The sequence below is a fragment of the Capsicum annuum genome, chromosome 3 (genome assembly GCF_002878395.1).
Source record: "Capsicum annuum cultivar UCD-10X-F1 chromosome 3, UCD10Xv1.1, whole genome shotgun sequence".
Lineage (NCBI taxonomy): Eukaryota > Viridiplantae > Streptophyta > Magnoliopsida > Solanales > Solanaceae > Capsicum > Capsicum annuum.
In genome coordinates, this window is record NC_061113.1 from 269882632 (window position 1) to 269902071 (window position 19440).

The following is a 19440-nucleotide window of genomic DNA, read 5'->3' on the forward strand; positions in this document are numbered from 1 at the left end:
AAGAAACAAAGATGATTTGGACGCTTACCCTGGGTTGCTGCAACTATTACCCATTCCCGAAGTTGAGTGGTCTTATATTAGCTTGGATTTTATTGATGGACTTCCTAAATCAAATGGTCGTGAGGTTATTTTGGTGGTTGTTGACAAGTTGAGCGAATATGGTCACTTTATCCCTTTGAAACATCCTTATTCAACTCTATCTGTGGCTAATATGTTTATTGATTTCGTGGTATGATTGCATGGTTTTCTCGATTCTATCAGGAGTGACAGAGATATTATTTTTCTTAGCTCTTTTTCGCAAAAGTTGTTTACACTACAGAGAGTCCAATTAAATACTTCTTCAGCTTATCATCCACAATCTGATGGCCAGACTGAAGTCCTAAACAGGTGCTTAGAGACTTATTTGAGGTGCTCTGGTAATGAACATGCCACTGATTGGTATTCTTGTTTACCTATGGCTGAGTACTGGTACAGTACTTTCTTCCACTCAGCTATTCGAACCACTCCATATGAAGCTTTATATGGACGTTCTCCTCCCCTACACCTCCCATACTTACCTGGTGAATTAGCTTCCTCAGAGGTTGACAACACATGACTTAACAGGGAAATGAAACTGCAACTACTTAAACATCACCTTGAGATGGCTCAAGTGAGGATGAAACAACAAGCAAATGGTCATAGGAGTGACAGGGTATTTGCAGTCCGGGATTGGGTCTATTTTAAGGTGCAACCTTATAGACAAGTCACTATTGCTCAACATTCTTTTCATAAACTTACAGCAAAATACTATGGCCCCTTTCAAGTCATTAAAAGAGTTGGACCTGTTGCTTACACTCTTTTGTTTCCTTCGTCTGTTAAGATTCATCCTACTGTACATGTATCTCTCCTAAAGAAATATCATGTTGTTTTGAACCAAATCTCTTATCCCCCTACCACTGATATTGCTGATCCCAGTGCCCAAATCTTGAGTCTGTGTTACAGAGGAGAATGGTTAAGAATGCAATAAGGCTGTTGTCCAGGGGTTGGTCAAGTGGCAAGGTTTATCTGCAGATCATGCTACTTGGGAGTTTGCAACCATCCTTAAGACTAGGTTCCCTCACTTTGATCCTTAAGGTCAAGGATCTCTTATTACAGGGAGTACTGATATGAGAATATTGTAATGCAGTGAAGTAGTTAGCTGAGTCAGCATTAGTTAGTTGAGTCATGAATGAGTCATCATAACTGATTAGTTGATCAGTTTAGCTGTTAGTTAGTTGGTTAAGTGGTTGTTAGATAGCAAAGAAAGTTGGTTACGACAAATACTTGTATGGACTACAATAATGATCATAATTTGAACAATAATACAGTTTTCCTAATTGAATTCTATTTTCATCTTCTTTCCTAATCCACCCCCATAGCTGATTACTCGAGTTTTCTCCGTAAAAACTCCTATCCAGCTGCTAAAACCTCGGATTCCTCTGTGAATCCCTACATTTTGGCTATCACAAACATCCAAACCATGTCGATTTTTTAATTTTAAAATTTTTAAATTCAATTTCATTCTTTTTTTTTTATTGATCTAAGGGATTGAAGGAGGAGAAATTAAAGGTGAGGGTGACAATTTTCGTGATTGGAGGAGAAGTGGGGTGGGGGTGTTGGCAGGTTTGGTGGTGTCTTTTGGCGAAGGAGAAGTGGGAGGGGGGGGGGGGTGTTTATGGGGTTGGGGGGGGGGATAGGTGAAGAAGAAGAGGAAATTTTTTTCTTTTTTTCCTTTTCTCTATAGTAGTAATTTTTTTTAAAAAAATATTCACGCGTTTTTTTTCTTTTTTAAAAAAAATGTCACGTCAACTGTAAGGTTGAAATTAATTCACTTTGCTTAGGGGATAAATAGATAAAAGGTTAGTTTAAATGCTAAAGTAAATTGTCAGGACAGATTCGGAGAATTTTGATATATTATCTCTTATAAAAATGATAAGTGTCAACCCATCACCATTGTGAGCCATAGAAGAAATAACTAGTAGAAAAACAATCCTATAGTTGAAGTAGGATGGAGTTAAGAGAACAAGAATTTTGAATCCCTTCCACCAAGATGTTGAATCTTGTTAACTTTTATATGTTTAGATCTTTATATTTCAAAATTTACTTAATAAAAAGTCTAGCTCTATTACTACTCAATACAAGCCTAAATTAGTCAGGTCAATAAATTTCAAAACAACAGATAAATCGACACAAAAATTAGTGTCAAGTAGGGTGGGTGTTGGGGGTTGGATCATGAAAATTGGAGAGTGCTTATTGATCATATGACAATTGTCGTCAAAAGGATGGGGATCTGTGCTTTTCTAATTTCTTTAATTAAAATGAAGTGAAGAATAACGCCAAATAGTCATTTTCCAAGACTGCAAAGGCAGAATATATATATTAAATATAAGAGCATCTTTTTGACTTGCAAATACACTGAACCTTTTTACATAAAGCTACACGTATTAATTATTTCGACAACAAAGAAACAATTTGCAGTGCCAAACCCAGTGGAAATTTGCAAAAATAATACTACCATACAAGTAGTTATCCAATAGTATATTAATTCTCATTGAACATATCGCAATGTTATCAAATGCAAACTAATTATTTGATTGAGAACACCAGACAATAACCCTAAGTCAGAGGTGAATCATTTGACTAAGAAATAACTTATTCCGGAATTAGCGATTCTGAGATTAATTATCCGAGGATCGGCTATCTCGAGATTAGTGGTCCCACCCTCAAGATGCGAGAAAATAATAATGCAATCTCGCATTTTATCTCAACCAAACATAGGATGAGTTCATCCTAAGATTAATCTCAAAATTAGTTATTCGTTATCCCTTGTATCAAACGAGTTCTTAAAATGGAATAAGATCATTCTAAGATTAATCCCTGGAAAATTGTGAATGACTGCAGTGAGTATTTGAAACCAAACAAAATGATAGCACAAAATGTAGTTGAGCTAAAGGGAAGGCCAGCTAGCACCAAACCCATTTAAAACAGCCTCAAAAGGATTGGAATAAGATCAAAGCAATTCCTATCAAATCTTCCAATATAAAAATCAAAGACAATATAATAACCACCTCTTCCAGTAAATAAAATATTATCACGTGCCAGATCACATGACTACTCTGAAACTTTTTAACAACTTATCTGGAAATCAGAGTTCCAACACAGAACAGTCAAAGGAACATCACATGATCCCACTAAGCATCGGATCCTTCCAACACATTCAAACATCATATATATATATATATATATAGAAATCTCATCAGCTCAGCTTCAAAGCCTACCAAATCACCATAAACAACATATTACTATCTTGATGATCTCTTATTCCACTCACCTTGCAGCATAAAAAATATCATTCACATCCTTTAACTCGGCTTACATCATGACTATCAAGAGCCGTTTAAAAATAGTAGCTGCTGTTGTTCTAGCCCTTCTGCTAATTCCTAGTTCAGAATCCAATGTCGCACATGCAGCGCGGTTGCTCTCCAGTAAAGAGCATCGGTACCAAAAGACTTCAACATCACAAACACTCAAGGGTCTGCATACAAATCAGAAGAAACCATTCAAGAAAGTTGATTCAAGCTTTAGGAGAATTCCTCCAAGCAGATGGAATCCTATACAAAACAAGTAATTTCTGAATCTAAGTGTAGCATCACTTACCTCTATAAGCAGTTTTCTCAAATATCACATTCTTGTACCAGGTTCACGCCTCCATAGGATGACTAAGAGAAGCATCACCTCAGCAAAGAACAGCGCCTCCAGTGCAATTCATTCATTCAATATCAGTGTAGCTTGATAGTACAAAGTTAGTTTCCGCTATCCAGTTAAGAGAGTCACTTGCAGCAGAAAAACAGGATCCAATTTTGTTCCTTGGTAGCTATGAAATTTGTTGCTAGATGTATTTCCCAAAGTTCATAAATGTGAATACTATTAACTTTTCATATCAGTGCATTTATGAACCAACAATTTAAACTTATGAATAATCTAACTAGAATGAAGAACAAAAATTGCATGAACTAAATCAAGTGCTTTCGACATCCAATAGAAGTCCCATCCTTTCTGATCAAACAACAGAAAGTGACCAAAACTGATCATTCACAGTAACGTAAAACTGAATAAAGAACCTAAAAATATTACAGTTAAACTTTGATGTTCTTTCTTTGCGATTCTGACTCGCCATCTTTCCTATGTCTTTTCTTCTCGGTTTTAGACCTTTTCACTTTTTTTGAAACCTGATGAGCCAAAAATGGGGTATTGGAAGTTTTGGCAGAAGGCAAAGACGTCTCAATCTCTTTCCTAATATCTTTCAACTTTCCTGGCTTTGATTTGGAAACAGAATCAGCAAAAAAGTTATCCTTTTCAAATGATCTGGTTTCCGCTGGTCCAAATGTTGCATAAAATTCTTTGAGAGCAGATTGTTGTGAAGCTTGTCTTGACTTCCACTGGTCAGGTTGCCTTGCAAATCTATCATGACAGAAAAGGAAGCCCAATAAGTAGAAGAGAAACCAGGAAGGTTCAACAGAACTTAAATGAGCCTGTCAGAATGGTCTTTCCAGTTTCCACTATAAATTTGCACTTCTCCTATGAAGAAGAGTGAATTAATTACAACAGGTAATCTCACAGTTCAGAGATGCTAACTTTTTTATTAAAAAAAGGTGCTAATAGTGGCAGTTCAAACTGCCACAAATCATAATTCCACTGCCTGTGGAGATGTCCCTTCAGATGCTAATGTTAATGATAAACAGCATGGAGTAACTAAATTATAAGAAATAAGCAGCCGTGCTTGGATGAGAAGAAACAATAACCACAATGTCTAACCCTTTAAAGTTGATACACAAACAAGATTAAAATGCATAGAAAATAAGATATGACACAAGCAGGGGCGGACCTACGTAGTGGCGAGGGGGTTCACCCGAACCCCCTCGGCAAAAAATTACGTTGTCTATATAAGGTAGAAAATCTATATTTATGTACATATATTAATTTTGAACCACTTATCACAAGATTGTTGGATAGCTCAGTGGTATAATCTCCACTTCTTGGGGCGCTACTTCAGGCTTGGTCGCGGGTTCGATCCACATCAAGCTGCTTTTTTTTTAAAAGTAGACTGAAACCTACAGCTGGACGCCTACACGCCTACAGAACAAAAAAGAAGAAGCCTACAACTATTAAAAAAAAAGACTACATACCTCACCAGCTATATAAAAAAAAAAAAAACTTTAAAATAAGTTAAAATATAAGTTTAAGTATTTTATATTTATAGACTATATACTATTACGTCCCTTGAAATTATATTTTGTTGGCTTATTCACACATTTATATTTTTATTTTTCGAACCCCCTACAAAAAATTCCTGGATCCGCCACCGGACACAAGTCATAACATATCCTGGACCGGGAAAAAATGTGCTCTCAGCCACAGCACTATAAACATCTGCCATTACACTACATTATATAGTGGAAAGGGTCTCAATCCATGAAGATGGAAAAGGAAAACCTATAGCTTACCCATCAATATCGAGTTTCCTCAGTAGGTAAGGTCCCTGCTTAGTCTTGGATAGCTCTGCTTGGAGGGGTAACATTTCTGATACTATTGTCTCTCTCAGATTCAAGTTACTAGCAGTGAAGCACTTTTCAACAGTAAATGAACCAAATGGGTGCACCGAGAGCTCACCAAAATGTCCTCGAAGCCTTCAAGTTACAGATCATATCATTATTAGCAAATCAACATTATCATTTCCAACTGTAAATGGAGTAACAAAAGTTTGCTATAATACATACTTGGCAACTAACTTCCTCTTTTGCTTTGCTGATATATTTGAGTTGAGAAAAGATTCAATGACCCGTGAACCACTAGGATCTTTTGATGCCTCAAGAACATGATGCTCTTCCAAAGATGTGATACTAGTAACATAGACCTGTATTAGTTCCTGTAGCATATCAAAAAAGATTATAATCATGCTCACAGTGACAGTTCACTAGTTACTTTAATGATTTAATGGCAATATAGTGTAAGTTAAACATATAATACACTATAAGTAAGCACTGGCTTTTGAAATAATAGAAAATATAATTATTGAAGCAAACAAGCTAGATAGAACACTTCCGATGTCAGACTTATAGTAAAGACTATCAACATAATAATGGAAGAGGCATGGGGTGTTGGAAGAGGTAAATATGTGGCATATACATAGAGTCAAATACAAAATTAGAATGAGAAAGGGACACATACACTGGGAAGTCTAAATATCGACTGCAGAATCAAAGACCCAACTATATGGATTTTTGTTCCATGTGGCCAACTCCAGTTAGATTTGTCTCTTGAGCAAAAGAAATTTTCAAGAAATAATATTCGGGGAACGATAAACTTGGGAAAATCATCCCCCCTGCATACAGCGGAAGCAATGGCTTGACAACACTGAAACAAAGAAAACAAAAGGAAACCAAAGCATTCAGTTGATCCTTCATTCATTATAGTCAAACAAAAATATTTATCAATAAATGAAGGTAATGAATACAAAAAGAAGTATCTTTCCATAAACAAGCTGAATCCTGCGCAAACGGAAGTTCTTTTGTATAGAGTCAATTTTATTCAAAACAGTACTGAGATGGTACATTGAGAAGTACAAAACAGCTTAGTACAGCTCCTCCCCTATTTCGTTAGATAATCCAAATATCTAGAATGTTTGAACACAATAATCGGGAAAATATGAAGCAAGACCTTGCGTATTCACAACAAACCTCATGTTCATGGCTGTGGAGTCTTTGCGTTGCAGCAAGGATAGAAGCAACAACTCCAGATCTTCCCATTTCAAAAAGATTGTGAAATTTTGTTCCAAGCTCCTCCCAGATCAAGTCCATCTTGTCACAAAATAGGGTGTGAGTGATACTATAAACCGACATATGATTAATATGAGAATCCGTTGACAAAAATATTTCAAGCTATGAGTATAATGTCTAGCCAGATAGTATGTAATGTGCAAGTGAAATAGAATACACGCCCTAAAGGTCATCTGGCACACTGCATACTGATTTATTTTAACATCTACCAAAATTTGGATCTAGATGAAGTTCTCAAGGTCATTAAATTCAATTCTAATTGTCCTTAGGTTCATCTTACATGAAAACAATATTCCAAAAATTGAAGTTTGAAAGTCCTTACATGATCCTGACTTTTGGCATGAGATGCTAAAGCCTGCACGACGAAGTTTGCACAGTGATGAGATGACATTCGAAACAATGACTTCCTGAAAACTTTCGTTAACAACTCATTGTACAATGTTTCAGGAGAAAATTCCAGGATGGCCTGCAACAGAGCATTAAAATGTCAAACAAGTTCAAACAAGGAGAACACTATACAAGTTAGAAAGCAATGCAGCTAATGGCAGAATAAATCATCGTGTGAGAAAACTTGCAATGACTCTATGGGCCTAGGCTTACAGAAAATGGTGGAATAATGTTAAACAAACCAAAAAGAACTTATGCTGATATATATATATATTAGCACTAAGTATGCTTCCCAGGATTAACAAATATATCTGCTCTAAGCTTTTCTTTTCAGAGGATTGTATAACACAATCAGCCATCCTGTAACTACTAGATTGCAGAAATAGAAGGCTGATATGCCAAATATATTACGTAGGCAACTAATTCAGATGGTATTGTACAAAACTGCACAACTAGGGGCTCATAACAAATGGATGTTTCTACAATTTACAGGTCACGACAATAACTGTGACGAAGCATAGGGGGAAACTGTTGTTCATGCGCCTAAAGTAGCTGCTGAAGATGCTCCATTTTCTTAACAGGAGAAGTGTACTATAGTCCTATGAAAAAGCAAATATCCAATTGCTCAATTCAAATTAAACAGAACTATCACTATCTTGATATAGACAGGGTTGCATCAGGGATCGACTCTTAGTCCGTTCCTATTTGCGTTGGTGATGGATATGTTGATGCGGAGTATTCAAGGCGAGGTACCTTGGTGTATGCTTTTTGCGGATGACGTAGTATTGATTGATGAGACGCGGAGGGGCGTGAATGACAAATTGGAGGTTTGGAGGCAAACCCTTGAATCTAAGGGGTTCAGGTTGAGTAGATCCAAGACAGAGTATTTGGCATGCAAGTTTAGCGACTCTACGCAGGAGGACGATGTGGTGGTGAGGTTGGACTCCCAGGATGTTTGTAAGAGGGATAGTTTTAAGTATCTTAGGTCTATGATCCAGGGGAATGGTGAGATTGATGAGGATGTCACTAATCGTATTGGAGCAGGTTGGATGAAGTGGAGGCTCGCCTCGGGAGTGTTGTGTGATAAGGTGTCCCTTAAGCTTAAAGGCAAATTCTATAGAGTGGCGGTCCAGCCGGCCATGTGTATGGAGCGGAGTGTTGGCCAGTCAAGCACTCCCACATCCAAAAGTTGAGGGTGGCGGAAATGAGGATGTTGCGTTGGATATGTGGGCTTACTAAAGGGGACAGGGTTAGGAATGAGATTGTCCGAGAGAAGATGGGAGTGACTTCGGTGGAGGACAAGATGCGAGAAGGAAGGCTGAGATGGTTTGGGCATGTGATGAGGAGAGACGCGGGTGCCCCAGTTCGTAGGTGTGAGAGGCTAGCGTTGGATTGCTTCAGGAGGAGTAGAGGTAGGCCGAAAAAATACTGGAAGGAGGTGATCAGACATGACATGGAGCAGCTGTCATGGAGCAGCTGCAGCTTACTGAAGACATGACCCTAGATAAAAGGTGTGGAGGTCGCGGATAAGGGTAGAAGGCTAACGGGCTAGTACTATTAGGACTGTGCGCATAGGTGCCTATGGTTTGTGAGTGTTTGTTACTTCTACGCGGTTGTCCCATTCATAATTTCTCAGTTCCTATTTTCTTATTGCATGTTTCCTTATATCTCGTATTGCGTATTTCTCTGATTTATGTTTTATTATTCCTTACGCCTTATCTCTATTATTTTTGTGTCTGTTATTTCTGTTTTTGTTATGTCATCCATCCCCATGTCTACTATTCTGTATCTTGAGCCGGGGGTGTATCGGAAACAGCCTCTATACTTCTTCGGAGGTAGCAGTATGGACTGCGTACATCTTACCCCCCCAGACCCCACTTTGTGGGAATACACTGGGTCTGTTGTTGCATCACTATCTTGATAATACCATTAACAAAAATGGAATACAATCATGAGCAGCATACAGATAGACTCCATGACTAAAGAGCTCTTAGACTAGTTAAATATACGACACTGTTGGAAAAGCATATACAAAAGAGGAAAAATATACAGGCATAGATGATATTTTACCTCCATTAAATGACTGTATGCAGTTTCTTCCACTAGCCTTAAAATGTTCTGCATGGTTGCTTCTTCTAACAAGCTTCCAGCATTGGCACTTCCAGCCCTGCTTCCAAGAAGAACTTGGATTAAGTGCAACAACTCCTGTTCATTTCCAGCCAATAATTTCAAAGCAGTCTGCAAATATGAGAACAAAATCAACCATTGCCCGTTAATATGTAATTCGACAGTTGTGGTTTAAACAAGTAGCCTTAAACAAAATATGAATCATTAGTTGGAATGCAATCATGCATTAGTAGTGTTTTTACATAGTTGTTGTTATCATATTTGCACATTTACATACTGTCAGCAAAAAGATTGACATAAGAATGGAGCCTGGGATCATAAATTATATACCTGCAGAACTAAACTGCTGTATTGATTAACTTGAAGTTTCGAAATGTCCTCACTTGCAGCATTTAACATCTCCGATATGAACTTTTTAAGCAAACTAGGAAATATTTGCAGAGACTGCATCGACCCATTGTCTTTTGCATGTGGCGCCTTGAGATTCAAGCGTTCAGCCAAGCCAGCTGATGACTTTGTGGAATGGAACTCTTCTAAAGGCACCCCTTTAAATAGGCAGAGAAGACTCCGAAGCACATGAGATCCATGGCAACTGCACATTATATCAACAGGATTGACAACAATTGCCTGACATGGAAATACAAAAGAGTCAATGAACAATCAAGGGAAGAACCTGGATCATGTAATGATCAAGAAATTATAATCCACTGTGATATTTCACTACCTTAAATCTTGTAGCAGATTTCTAGAAGGGCTATCACGCAGAATCAGAAGAGTGAAAAGGGATTATGCGAGCAACTAACAAATTGTATTTCAATCAATGCAATAGGCTAACATTACACCATTAAAAACAATGAAGACGACATTATTTCATACCTTACAGATTTTTTTCAAAGCCTTTTCAATCAGAGAATGATTCTCATTATCCTGAAGGTGAAAAGATAGAGATTTTAAAGCTGTTTCAACCACATGAGAGCCAGATCTATCAGCTGCAATATGAGAGAAATTCTTTGCACAGCTCTGAAGGAAACTACAAAGGTGATCCAAAGAACAGCCTTCAAGAAGAGTTTGCAAAGTATGGCTTATTATATAATCAGTTGCAAGTTCTGCTTCTTTCCCTCTAGTTTCTTCCAAGGCATTTCCACAAATGACAGATCGCTCCTCTAGTTCAATTTTTGTACCTTCTATGGCATTTGCAATCTCCGCAAAGTATTTTGCAGTCTCGGGATCAATCTGCTTTCTACATAAAGAATTATGACAAAGTATGAAATGTATCACGTCACAATTTGCCAAATAGTTCATCTAATAAAATAAGAAATGACGGATCAAGTATATTGAGCAATTTGAACCTGACAAATGATGTCTGTTGGACAGGGGTTGTCTTATTGTCCTTGCGAGGTCTACTATTTTCATTGACCTTTCCTCCGGACACACTTTCAACAGTATGGTCAGCATTAACTCCAGCATGCTTTTTTGACGTCTTTCGGCCCATTGTTCTTTTCCTTACCCCTTTATTATTCGTTTGATTCTCCCAAGCAGCTGGTTGCTCCGTCAATTCACAGCCTTTATGTTTTCTCAAAACTAAAGCATGCAGACCTACAGAAACCATGGGTGTTTACACTGCAATGATTGCACATAGCAAACTAAGATTCAATAGCATGCCCAAACAATGCTTATTGAGTTAATCTTAACCCCCAAAAAACAAAAGACAGGCAGCCTTGTACTAAAAGAAATAAATTTAATGATTTCAGAAAACGTCTCAAGAGGAAAACATATAGTACTTCTTTTAAAACATTTTTTCATTTTAATACTAAAAGAACATAATCTTCAGAAAACTACAAATTATAACCAGCTAAATATAACAAATCCATGTATATACCAACCAGGATAATGTTAAAACAACACCCACGTATTGCATAGACAGGCTATACTAAAAAAAACTAGATTATTCATTGAAGCAAGTGACAGAAATTCACATGTAAAGTAAATTAGTAACTTCTGAAAAAAAGACCATTGCGCCAGAAATGCCAAATAAAGTGGAATTAATAGAGACAAATAAGCTCCTCAAAGATATTTGACCGCACACTTTGTGGTTCTTCCTTTTTCTTTTTTCTTTTTAATCCCTCCCTCGGAACTCCCACCCCTTTTGCTCCCTTGGAGATACTCACAACCTTCAGGTTGGAAGTGCGGGTGTACCATCCGAGCAACACCCTCTTGTCCTTTTACGTGATGAAGGGGTTATACCTTTGGGCATGGAGAATCTGCCCAGCTTGTTCGTCGGATCATTGCTACTCACACTCCCTGCTGCCCAAACTTTCCACCTTAATCTTTTCGTTGCTTAATCTTTCCAAGTCCAAAGTAACTTATTACTTCCTTGTTTTATTCTGTTTCTTTTTTTTTTTTTGGACTGCTCTAGTATACTTGGTCCCTTACGGGTCTTTTTACATAAAAAGTTGTTCATATGCATCACACTACTTTTAGCTAATTTATCAACAACTTGATTTTCTTCTCTAAATGTGTGCCCTTCAGAAGTTCACCCCAACTGCAATCTGGAGAGAATATGTTGTTCTATACAAAACCAGTTTAACACTTCTACTGAATATAAATTCAATACTTACAGTGAAAAAATTAATTTCCATTAAGTGCTAGTGATTCTGCACAAGTGTGTGTTGTCTCTATTATGATTATAGCAAAGCCTACAAATAATGATATCATAAAGTTCATTCATCTACTAAATACTGTCTTGCAAAACCTTAGGTATAAGAAATAGAAGGTATGTTACAAAAACGCAGATGAATCAATTTATAAAACTGTTGAGAGGTTATCAAATTCTTACAGTGAAATTCTTACAGGGAGAGCAGCAAGTGATGTTAGCAGCTGGTTTTTCTGCAATGAGGGCAGCAAGGAAGGTCGAAGAGAGAGATTTTGGAAGAAGAAAACGTCGTCGTTGGTTAAAGGATGATTTTTGTCGATGGCCCATTAAAAGAAATTGATTGGACTTCTTTATATCAAAAGTGAATCGGCCCATTATCACTCCATTACTGACCGAGCTGCGCACACAAGCTGACCCAACAACGTGGTGATCGAAGGAAAAAGTATAAGAAACAAACACAGCATAATGATATCAAGTTATTTAATGATACATCAACTCAAACAGAATACTAAGACTAGCAAATTAATCCAAAATGCACAAACTTACAACTAAATATATTTTGTCATATGGTTGCTATCGTTTCTCTCAATAACTGCCTTGCTTGTCACAATGAACATAAAAATAATCAAGTAATCAAGGCAAACTCCTAACGCCAGATAAAACATTTGTATACAGTAAATTCTTTCTCAACGGCCAGTTTTATTTTCTTTTTTTAACTTTTTTCTAATTTCCTTTAATTTTAGTCCATTTTCTTTTCAAAAAGAAAAAGGTTTATATATATATATATGTAATTGATTGGATCAATAGTTGGCATATATCGATTGAATCGATAATCAATCTTTTTATATATCGTTTGAATCGATAATCGATCTGCCTATATATTGATCGGATCGATAATAGATCTGTTCTTCGTAAATTAGATTTTGAATTAATTTGTAAGATGTGTAAAAGATTTTGGTGGAAGAAGTTTTATTTATATTTTGTAAGTTGGTGATTTGTGGACTAATTTTCAACTATTAAAACTTGTATATAAATTTTAAATCACAACGAAATTTAAATTTTCTAAAGTGGATTATTTTTTGAAAAAAGATTATAGTCTATTTAATTAAAAAGTAGACTTAAAAAGGCCACTTAACAAAGAATTTCCTTTTTAGATAGGAGGAACACTTTGCTTTCTTTTCTTTTAGTTTAATTTATTTTCGGTTAATTTAATAAATAAAACAAATTGTATGCTGATATTTCAACATAAATTTTATGGAAAAGGGTCAAAACTATATTGAACCATTTGAAATAGAGTAAATATATCCTTTGTTTATTTTTTATCTCAAAAATATCCTTTTCGTCCAATTATTGGCTCACTTCTGTCTTCCACTTTAACGAAATGCTTATGTGGATAAGTTATGCAGCGTTTTCGCGTAATTTGCTTGATAGCATTCCAGCAAAATGAATGGTAGAAGTGAATTAATAATTAAAGGAGAAAAATATTTTTGAGATCAAAAGCAAATAAATAATATATTTGTTCAATTTCAAATAGTTCAAGGATAGTTTTCACTTCTTTTTTTTTTAATTTTGTAAGTTTTTTCCTTTTGTTATTGAAGTTTTCTTTAATTATTATGAAATATTACAAAAATAACGACGGATACAATAAACTAAGTCCTTATCAAAAAATTAAACTAAATAAAATATTTAATTAGTCATTGCTGCTTAGCCAATCATAAAAATAGTCTATTGAATAGAGAAAAATAAAAAAGAAAATGGTTAAAAGCCTCTCAACCTTTACCCTAAATCTCAACTACACATCTATACTTTGCGAGGGTCCTATTACCCCCTAACTATTTTAAAGTGGAAAATATACCCATCTAAAAGGTCATACACAGATTTTGTTTCAAGTAGTGACCTGCACGCGCTGCCTCGTCATATTTTTTTAAATCTAAAAAGTTAATTATTTTACTTTATATTTTTTTATCTAAAAATTAATTATTTTCCTTTATATATTTTTCTTTCCTCGCAAATTTCGGCCATGGCCGCCGTCGCCGCCGAGTGACGTCCACCGGAACCTCATATCGAATTTGAAATTTCCGCCGATCTTGAAGTTAGAAATAATAAACATCGGATTTGAAATTTCTGACAACCTTAAAGTGGGAAATAATGAACACTATCAATTTTTAAAATTTCGATGATCTTAAATCTGGAAACAATTAATAATATCAATTTCAAAATTTTTGACGACCTTGAAGCCGGAAACAATGAACAATACCGAATTTAAAATTTTCGATGACCTTAAAGTTGAAAATAATAGAGAATTTTGAAATTTTCGACGACCTTGAAGTCAGAAATAATGAACAATACCCATTTAAAGATCGTAGAAATAAGTGAATTTTACAAATTACTTCAATTACTTTAAATACTTTCTGAGAGAATAAAATAGTTATGTCCAGTAAATTTGAACACAAAATAAGAGAACTTTGATTTAAAAAAATCGTAGCAAGAATAGGCAAAAGAAAAAGTTCTGTGAAAAAATGTAGAAAAAGTTCTGTGAAAAAATGTAGTGTTTCAGAAATAACGTATTGTATCCTTTTAGAAATATTGTGCCTTTTCAAGTTAATGTATTTTTTCAAAAATATTATATTTTTTCAAAAATCATGTGTTATGTCAAAAATAATATATTTTTTTCAGAAATATTGTATCAGTTTGAAAATGATGTGTTTTTTAAAATTAAATGGTTCCTCTATAATTAGGGACATATTTCAATCTTGAAAAACATATCCAATACCAATTCAAAAACCTGCATAAGTTTTGTATTTGTAGTACTATTTTTGGTATGTTTAAAGACTTATTTCATTATTTCGTGGCTTTATTTTACTCTATCCCAAAAGAGCATTTATAAGGAATAAATAATTCTCTTTGAAAGTGATCCTAAATAAGGGAGTCCGAAGCTTAAAAGATATTTTTTAAATCAATAATTTTAAAGAGACAACTAAAAGTCAAAACAAATCAAAACGGACAACCCACACCTTAATTGAAAAAATAACGAAGCTGTCGGTTAGCTATGCTAAGGCGTGAAAGGCGTTATGCTTTTACAAGGCGTGTACTGCCCCACGCCTTAGTGCCACAACTTTTTTCCTCTGACAAGGTGCAAAGGCCATTTTATATATATGTATACCAGATATCCATGCCTTTTAGCAACACTAATGTGCACAAAAGATTATTTTCTATTTATTTTAATTATTTAGTATAAGAGTAAAAGAAAAGAAATATAGTACAATGAATTGATGTTAACATGATATATACATTTAGTGTAGTTATTTAATAAGAAACAAAAAGATAGTTATAAAAAAAATATTATCATGTGTAATTCAATTACAAAGATTTAACTAAAAATATTATTAAAATAATACATGAGGACAAAACTAATAAATATAATAAAAAAATAATATACACGTGTAACCATTTTATTGCACCATAAAAATGAGGATAAGACTAATAAATATAAAAAAAAAAATCATATGCATGTGTAACCATTTTATTTACTACTATATATAAGTGAAGGTTGAGGTGACTAAAATTACCGAAATACCTTTGGTAGTCACCTGAATCTTCACTTATATATAGCAGTAAAAAACAATATGCGTGTAACCATTTTATTTATTGTTATATATAAGTGAAGGTTAATGTGACTAAAATTATCGAAATATCCTTGGTAGTCACCACAACTTTCACTTATATATAGTAGTAAAAAACAATATGCATGTGTAACCATTTTATTACACAATAAAAATGATGACAAAACTAATAAATATAAGAAAAAAATACTTAAATTTGATATTAAATATCATTGAACCAGTTAACGCAGATATTGAAAGTTGCAGTGTTGTATTTTGACATGAAGTGATGTGCAGAAACGCAAGTTATGACATGCAAGCGGTCACGAAACACGACGATCCGAGAGTCATGTATCATGCTTGCTATGTCTTGGTTATAACCAAATATTCTTTTGATGTATATTTTTAATTTTCTATTTTTATTTTCCTTTAATTTGTGTTTTGCCAATTTTAAGTTTCATTATAAACTTATGAAACAACATTTGCTGCAAGAATGAATTATACTACTTATAATCTCAATTTGTTGGGCCCGTGCAAGGCACCGGCATACTGCATCTAGTACACTTCACAAGCCCCCCATTGAAATCGATTTGGTTGTAAGTCACCATTCCGGATCATTACACAAATAGCCTATACGATAAGGTTACTTTTTCTAGCTAATATACATTAATAATGTACATTTCTTTAAATAGCTTAACATGCATCCGTACAAAAAAACTATAACAGCAGAGCGATTAATGATTAAAGCAGGTACTTTAAGTACAAAATGATAACAAAAAGATTAAGGAACTATCCGCTTTAGCCTTACAAAGGGAAGTCATTCTTTGTTTGCTATTAACACCTGACATACAAACTGTCTATTGTATCATGTTATTATAGCTTTTAATATGGTCTCCTTCTTTGGCTAAAACGTTTGACGCCTTATTTGTCTCGCGATAGCTATGTTGAACGAATGTATTCCCAAGCAATTGATGTAACTTCCTGCATTCGAAAAATATATTAATATACATTAACTAGTGTGTATGCATATGCGAAACAAAAATTAACTTTCAAATTTGATGTATTACCGAAAAACAAGGAATAATTTATTACTCAACAAATTCATGGTATCCAAAACTACCATTCGATTTTAAAAACGTCTCAATAAAATTAGTGGTTTAAAGTCCAATTATAATTCATGCTCTTCAAAATATTCTTATTCATAATAAATAAAAAATTAATGTTGTTTTTTCTTGTTTTTATGATTGTTGCTTTTAGTATAATATTATACTAGCTGGGACACACTATCACCTACTAACCCTCTACCCTAATTTATATCCTTCACACCTTCCTACTAGGGCCATGTCCTCAATAAGTTGTGACTGCTCCATGTCATGTCTAATCACCTCCCTCCACTAATTTTTCAGTCTACCTCTACCCCTTTCTGAAACCATCCATAGCCGACCTCTCACACCTCCGTACTGGGACATCTGTGCCCCTCCTCATTACATGTCCAAACCATCTTAACCTCACTTCTCGCATCTTGTCTTCTATCAAATACACTCTCACCTTCTATCGAATAATATCATTTCTAACCATATCTCAATAAGACAGACCAAATATCCAACACAGCATCCTCACCTCCGACACCTTCAACTTTTGGATGTGAGAGTTCCGGGCTGGCTAACACTCCGCTCCATACAACACTATCGGTCAGACTGTCACTCCGTAGAACTTGCCTTTAAGTTTCGGAGGCACCTTCTGATCACACAAAACTCTAGAGGTGAGCCTCCATTTCATCCACACTACACCAATATGGTGTACGACATCCTAGTCAATACTTGAAAATATTGAGTGACTATGGAGACCAATTACCCAAAGTTAATGACCATCCATCCAAGTTTCTAATTCTTCATTGACCACTAGACCACAAGTTTTTCTTCCATCAAACTATTCTGACTTTTGATGCAAAAGATTTATAAAGGGAGCTAATCATTTCGATACTATATCCAAGTTCACACCCTCTTGGTTGAAAGGAATTTCATGGATGCATAACATGGTAAATAACCAAATTCCCATTGAAATGAAATCTTTAGGATAAATCAATGCAGCCCTTTCTTCTGTGTGAATCAATATTATTCCATTCCAAATCCTTCCCGGAACAGACTGTTGAGCCAGACTATAGTAAATGTGATCCTCCCTAATATATGTTGTGCTTCAATGTTGAGAAAAGATTGAAAAGTCAATCAAGAGGTATGCATTGTGGGTTACAACTAATGAGTTGAGATATATAAGCCAAAAGTATCAATAGTAGCACATCATGTGTTGTAAATCAGTTAAGCGAATGGCACTTTACAGATTCAAACTTCTTATTTATAGATTAGAAAAATCATTAAGTGAGACTCGCAAAGAGGTGAGAATTCCAATCCAATAAAAGAAAAAGAGTAAAATACCTGAGCCTAATCATTCATTCGGAGTCGTCGACAGGTGCAAGCTTGGGCCCTGCAATGAAATGAAGAAGATTGAGAAGGAAAACCAAAAACGTAGGCTTGGCTTAATCTGAAAATGAGGAAGGGGCGTACCGTACCGTGCATAAAGGGAGGACGAAGGTCTTTGCCCCAGCCGATCCCACGGGTTGCATCAAGGTACTGCTGGACAAGATGGCGACACTTCTGAAGGTGATTAACACCTTCAATACGGTAGCACCAACGGAGCTTTTCACGAAGGATCTTCGCTTTTTCAATGTCGACCCACTTCTCTCTCACCAAATGCTCTCTCATTTCAAAGAAAGCAACCGGGTCCTTGTACGGGTTATTCGGGTCGAAGTCATCCGGTGCTCCTTCATCGAACTCTACTCCCTTCTTCCTCCCCATTCTCTTTTTCTCCGATTCCGACGAGAATTGATTTAGGGATTCGGGTGATGAGTGAATTTGCGCGTATTGATTTGTGAAAGATGGAATTTGGGGCTAGAATGATTTGGGCTTTTGACCTATTCCAAATTAGGCCCAACTTCATTGTACATTTCCTGTTTGTAATTGTGCCTCTCTTTTTCTTTTCTTTCTTCTTTTTATTTTTTGCCTAAAAAGAAAATGAAGAACAATTATAGACATATTTAGAATTTGAAGTTTAGTGGGAGTTAGTTGCATTGATTAGAATGCAAAGTTGGTAGATATCTACAACATTATGTTGCATACTGTTCATGAATTGTAATAGTTAGATTATTATGATCTATTGCACTTGAACTACCCACAAATATATGTGGTCATTTATGTATTAGAATTTCACATAGTAATCGGATTATTTATAATAGTAAGAATTAGTTCAAGTTAATAATACGTTAATTAATCATGTATTTTTAATACATTATCTTAGATGTTATTGTAGACATAATCTATATCTATAATCTAGATTTATATCTATATCTATAATATAATATATATAATAATATATTAAAAGTGTGAAGACCCTTTAAAAAGTGATTTGAACTTTTTGCCCTTTATTAAAATTTTTCGCTTTAGACAAAATCGTCTTTTCACCTTTTTAATAATTAATTAATTAAAAATTAAAGTATCCTAAAATATATGGTAAGAGCAAATTTATGGTAAATTAATATTGATAGATTTTTTTTCCCTTGTGTACATAAAAAGGGAGTCTTAAAATAGATATTAAGAAAAAAAGAGAAAAATATCTTTTTAAAAGTGCTATATGAAAACAAAAAAAATATATGGTAATAATTATTAGGAGAATTAATAATTGAATTGTATTAAAATATGTGATAGGAGGAGGAAAATATAATTAATGCTTATGAGAAAATGTTAAAAAATAAGAACACGTTAAT

The 19440-nt window shown here is 34.9% G+C and overlaps 3 protein-coding genes across 11 annotated transcripts; 1 reads left to right on the forward strand and 2 right to left on the reverse strand.

Moving 5' to 3' along the window:
* The first annotated feature begins 607 nt into the window (after nucleotides 1-607).
* On the forward strand, nucleotides 608-1006 carry LOC124896925. The gene has a single exon (XM_047408817.1). It carries the CDS (start codon nucleotides 608-610, stop codon nucleotides 1004-1006), a length of 399 nt encoding a protein of 132 aa, XP_047264773.1.
* A 2998-nt stretch (nucleotides 1007-4004) lies between these two features.
* On the reverse strand, nucleotides 4005-12689 carry LOC107861634 (pumilio homolog 23). Of its 8 annotated transcripts, XM_016706931.2 has the most exons (13): nucleotides 12568-12643; nucleotides 12205-12431; nucleotides 11987-12064; nucleotides 10718-10988; nucleotides 10245-10608; nucleotides 9699-9995; nucleotides 9312-9479; nucleotides 7177-7320; nucleotides 6756-6875; nucleotides 6247-6432; nucleotides 5796-5944; nucleotides 5523-5705; nucleotides 4005-4479 (listed from the first exon to the last, which is right to left on the reverse strand). In XM_016706931.2, exons 4-13 carry the CDS (start codon nucleotides 10975-10977, stop codon nucleotides 4155-4157), a joined length of 2196 nt encoding a protein of 731 aa, XP_016562417.1. In that variant the 5' UTR covers nucleotides 10978-10988; nucleotides 11987-12064; nucleotides 12205-12431; nucleotides 12568-12643; the 3' UTR covers nucleotides 4005-4154. The 8 variants fall into 8 exon arrangements, with proteins under 8 accessions (XP_016562417.1, XP_016562416.1, XP_016562421.1 ...); XM_016706930.2 differs by lacking the exon at nucleotides 11987-12064 and having other exon boundaries at nucleotides 12568-12689; XM_016706935.2 differs by lacking the exon at nucleotides 12568-12643 and having other exon boundaries at nucleotides 10718-10964; nucleotides 12205-12350.
* A 3641-nt stretch (nucleotides 12690-16330) lies between these two features.
* LOC107861637 (NADH dehydrogenase [ubiquinone] 1 beta subcomplex subunit 10-A) lies at nucleotides 16331-18643 on the reverse strand. Of its 2 annotated transcripts, none has more exons than XM_016706938.2 (3): nucleotides 18190-18643; nucleotides 18056-18104; nucleotides 16331-16604 (listed from the first exon to the last, which is right to left on the reverse strand). In XM_016706938.2, exons 1-2 carry the CDS (start codon nucleotides 18473-18475, stop codon nucleotides 18070-18072), a joined length of 321 nt encoding a protein of 106 aa, XP_016562424.1. In that variant the 5' UTR covers nucleotides 18476-18643; the 3' UTR covers nucleotides 16331-16604; nucleotides 18056-18069. The 2 variants fall into 2 exon arrangements, with proteins under 2 accessions (XP_016562424.1, XP_016562423.1); XM_016706937.2 differs by having other exon boundaries at nucleotides 18185-18586.
* Between the last annotated feature and the right edge of the window lie 797 nt (nucleotides 18644-19440).

What these genes read in the sequence shown, in the direction of transcription:
- LOC124896925 (XM_047408817.1), top strand. Translation starts at nt 608, where the DNA reads ATGAAACTGCAACTACTTAAACATCACCTTGAGATGGCTCAAGTGAGG.
- LOC107861634 (XM_016706929.2), bottom strand. Translation starts at nt 12,396, where the DNA reads ATGGGCCGATTCACTTTTGATATAAAGAAGTCCAATCAATTTCTTTTA. An exon ending in ACAGCAGTTTAGTTCTGCAG is followed by an intron (nt 9,480 to 9,698) that starts GTATATAATTTA and finishes TCATATTTGCAG; the next exon opens with ACTGCTTTGAAATTATTGGC. An exon ending in TCCACAGCCATGAACATGAG is followed by an intron (nt 6,433 to 6,755) that starts GTTTGTTGTGAA and finishes TCTTTGTTTCAG; the next exon opens with TGTTGTCAAGCCATTGCTTC.
- LOC107861637 (XM_016706937.2), bottom strand. Translation starts at nt 18,475, where the DNA reads ATGGGGAGGAAGAAGGGAGTAGAGTTCGATGAAGGAGCACCGGATGAC. An exon ending in CTCCCTTTATGCACGGTACG is followed by an intron (nt 18,105 to 18,184) that starts GTACGCCCCTTC and finishes ATTTCATTGCAG; the next exon opens with GGCCCAAGCTTGCACCTGTC.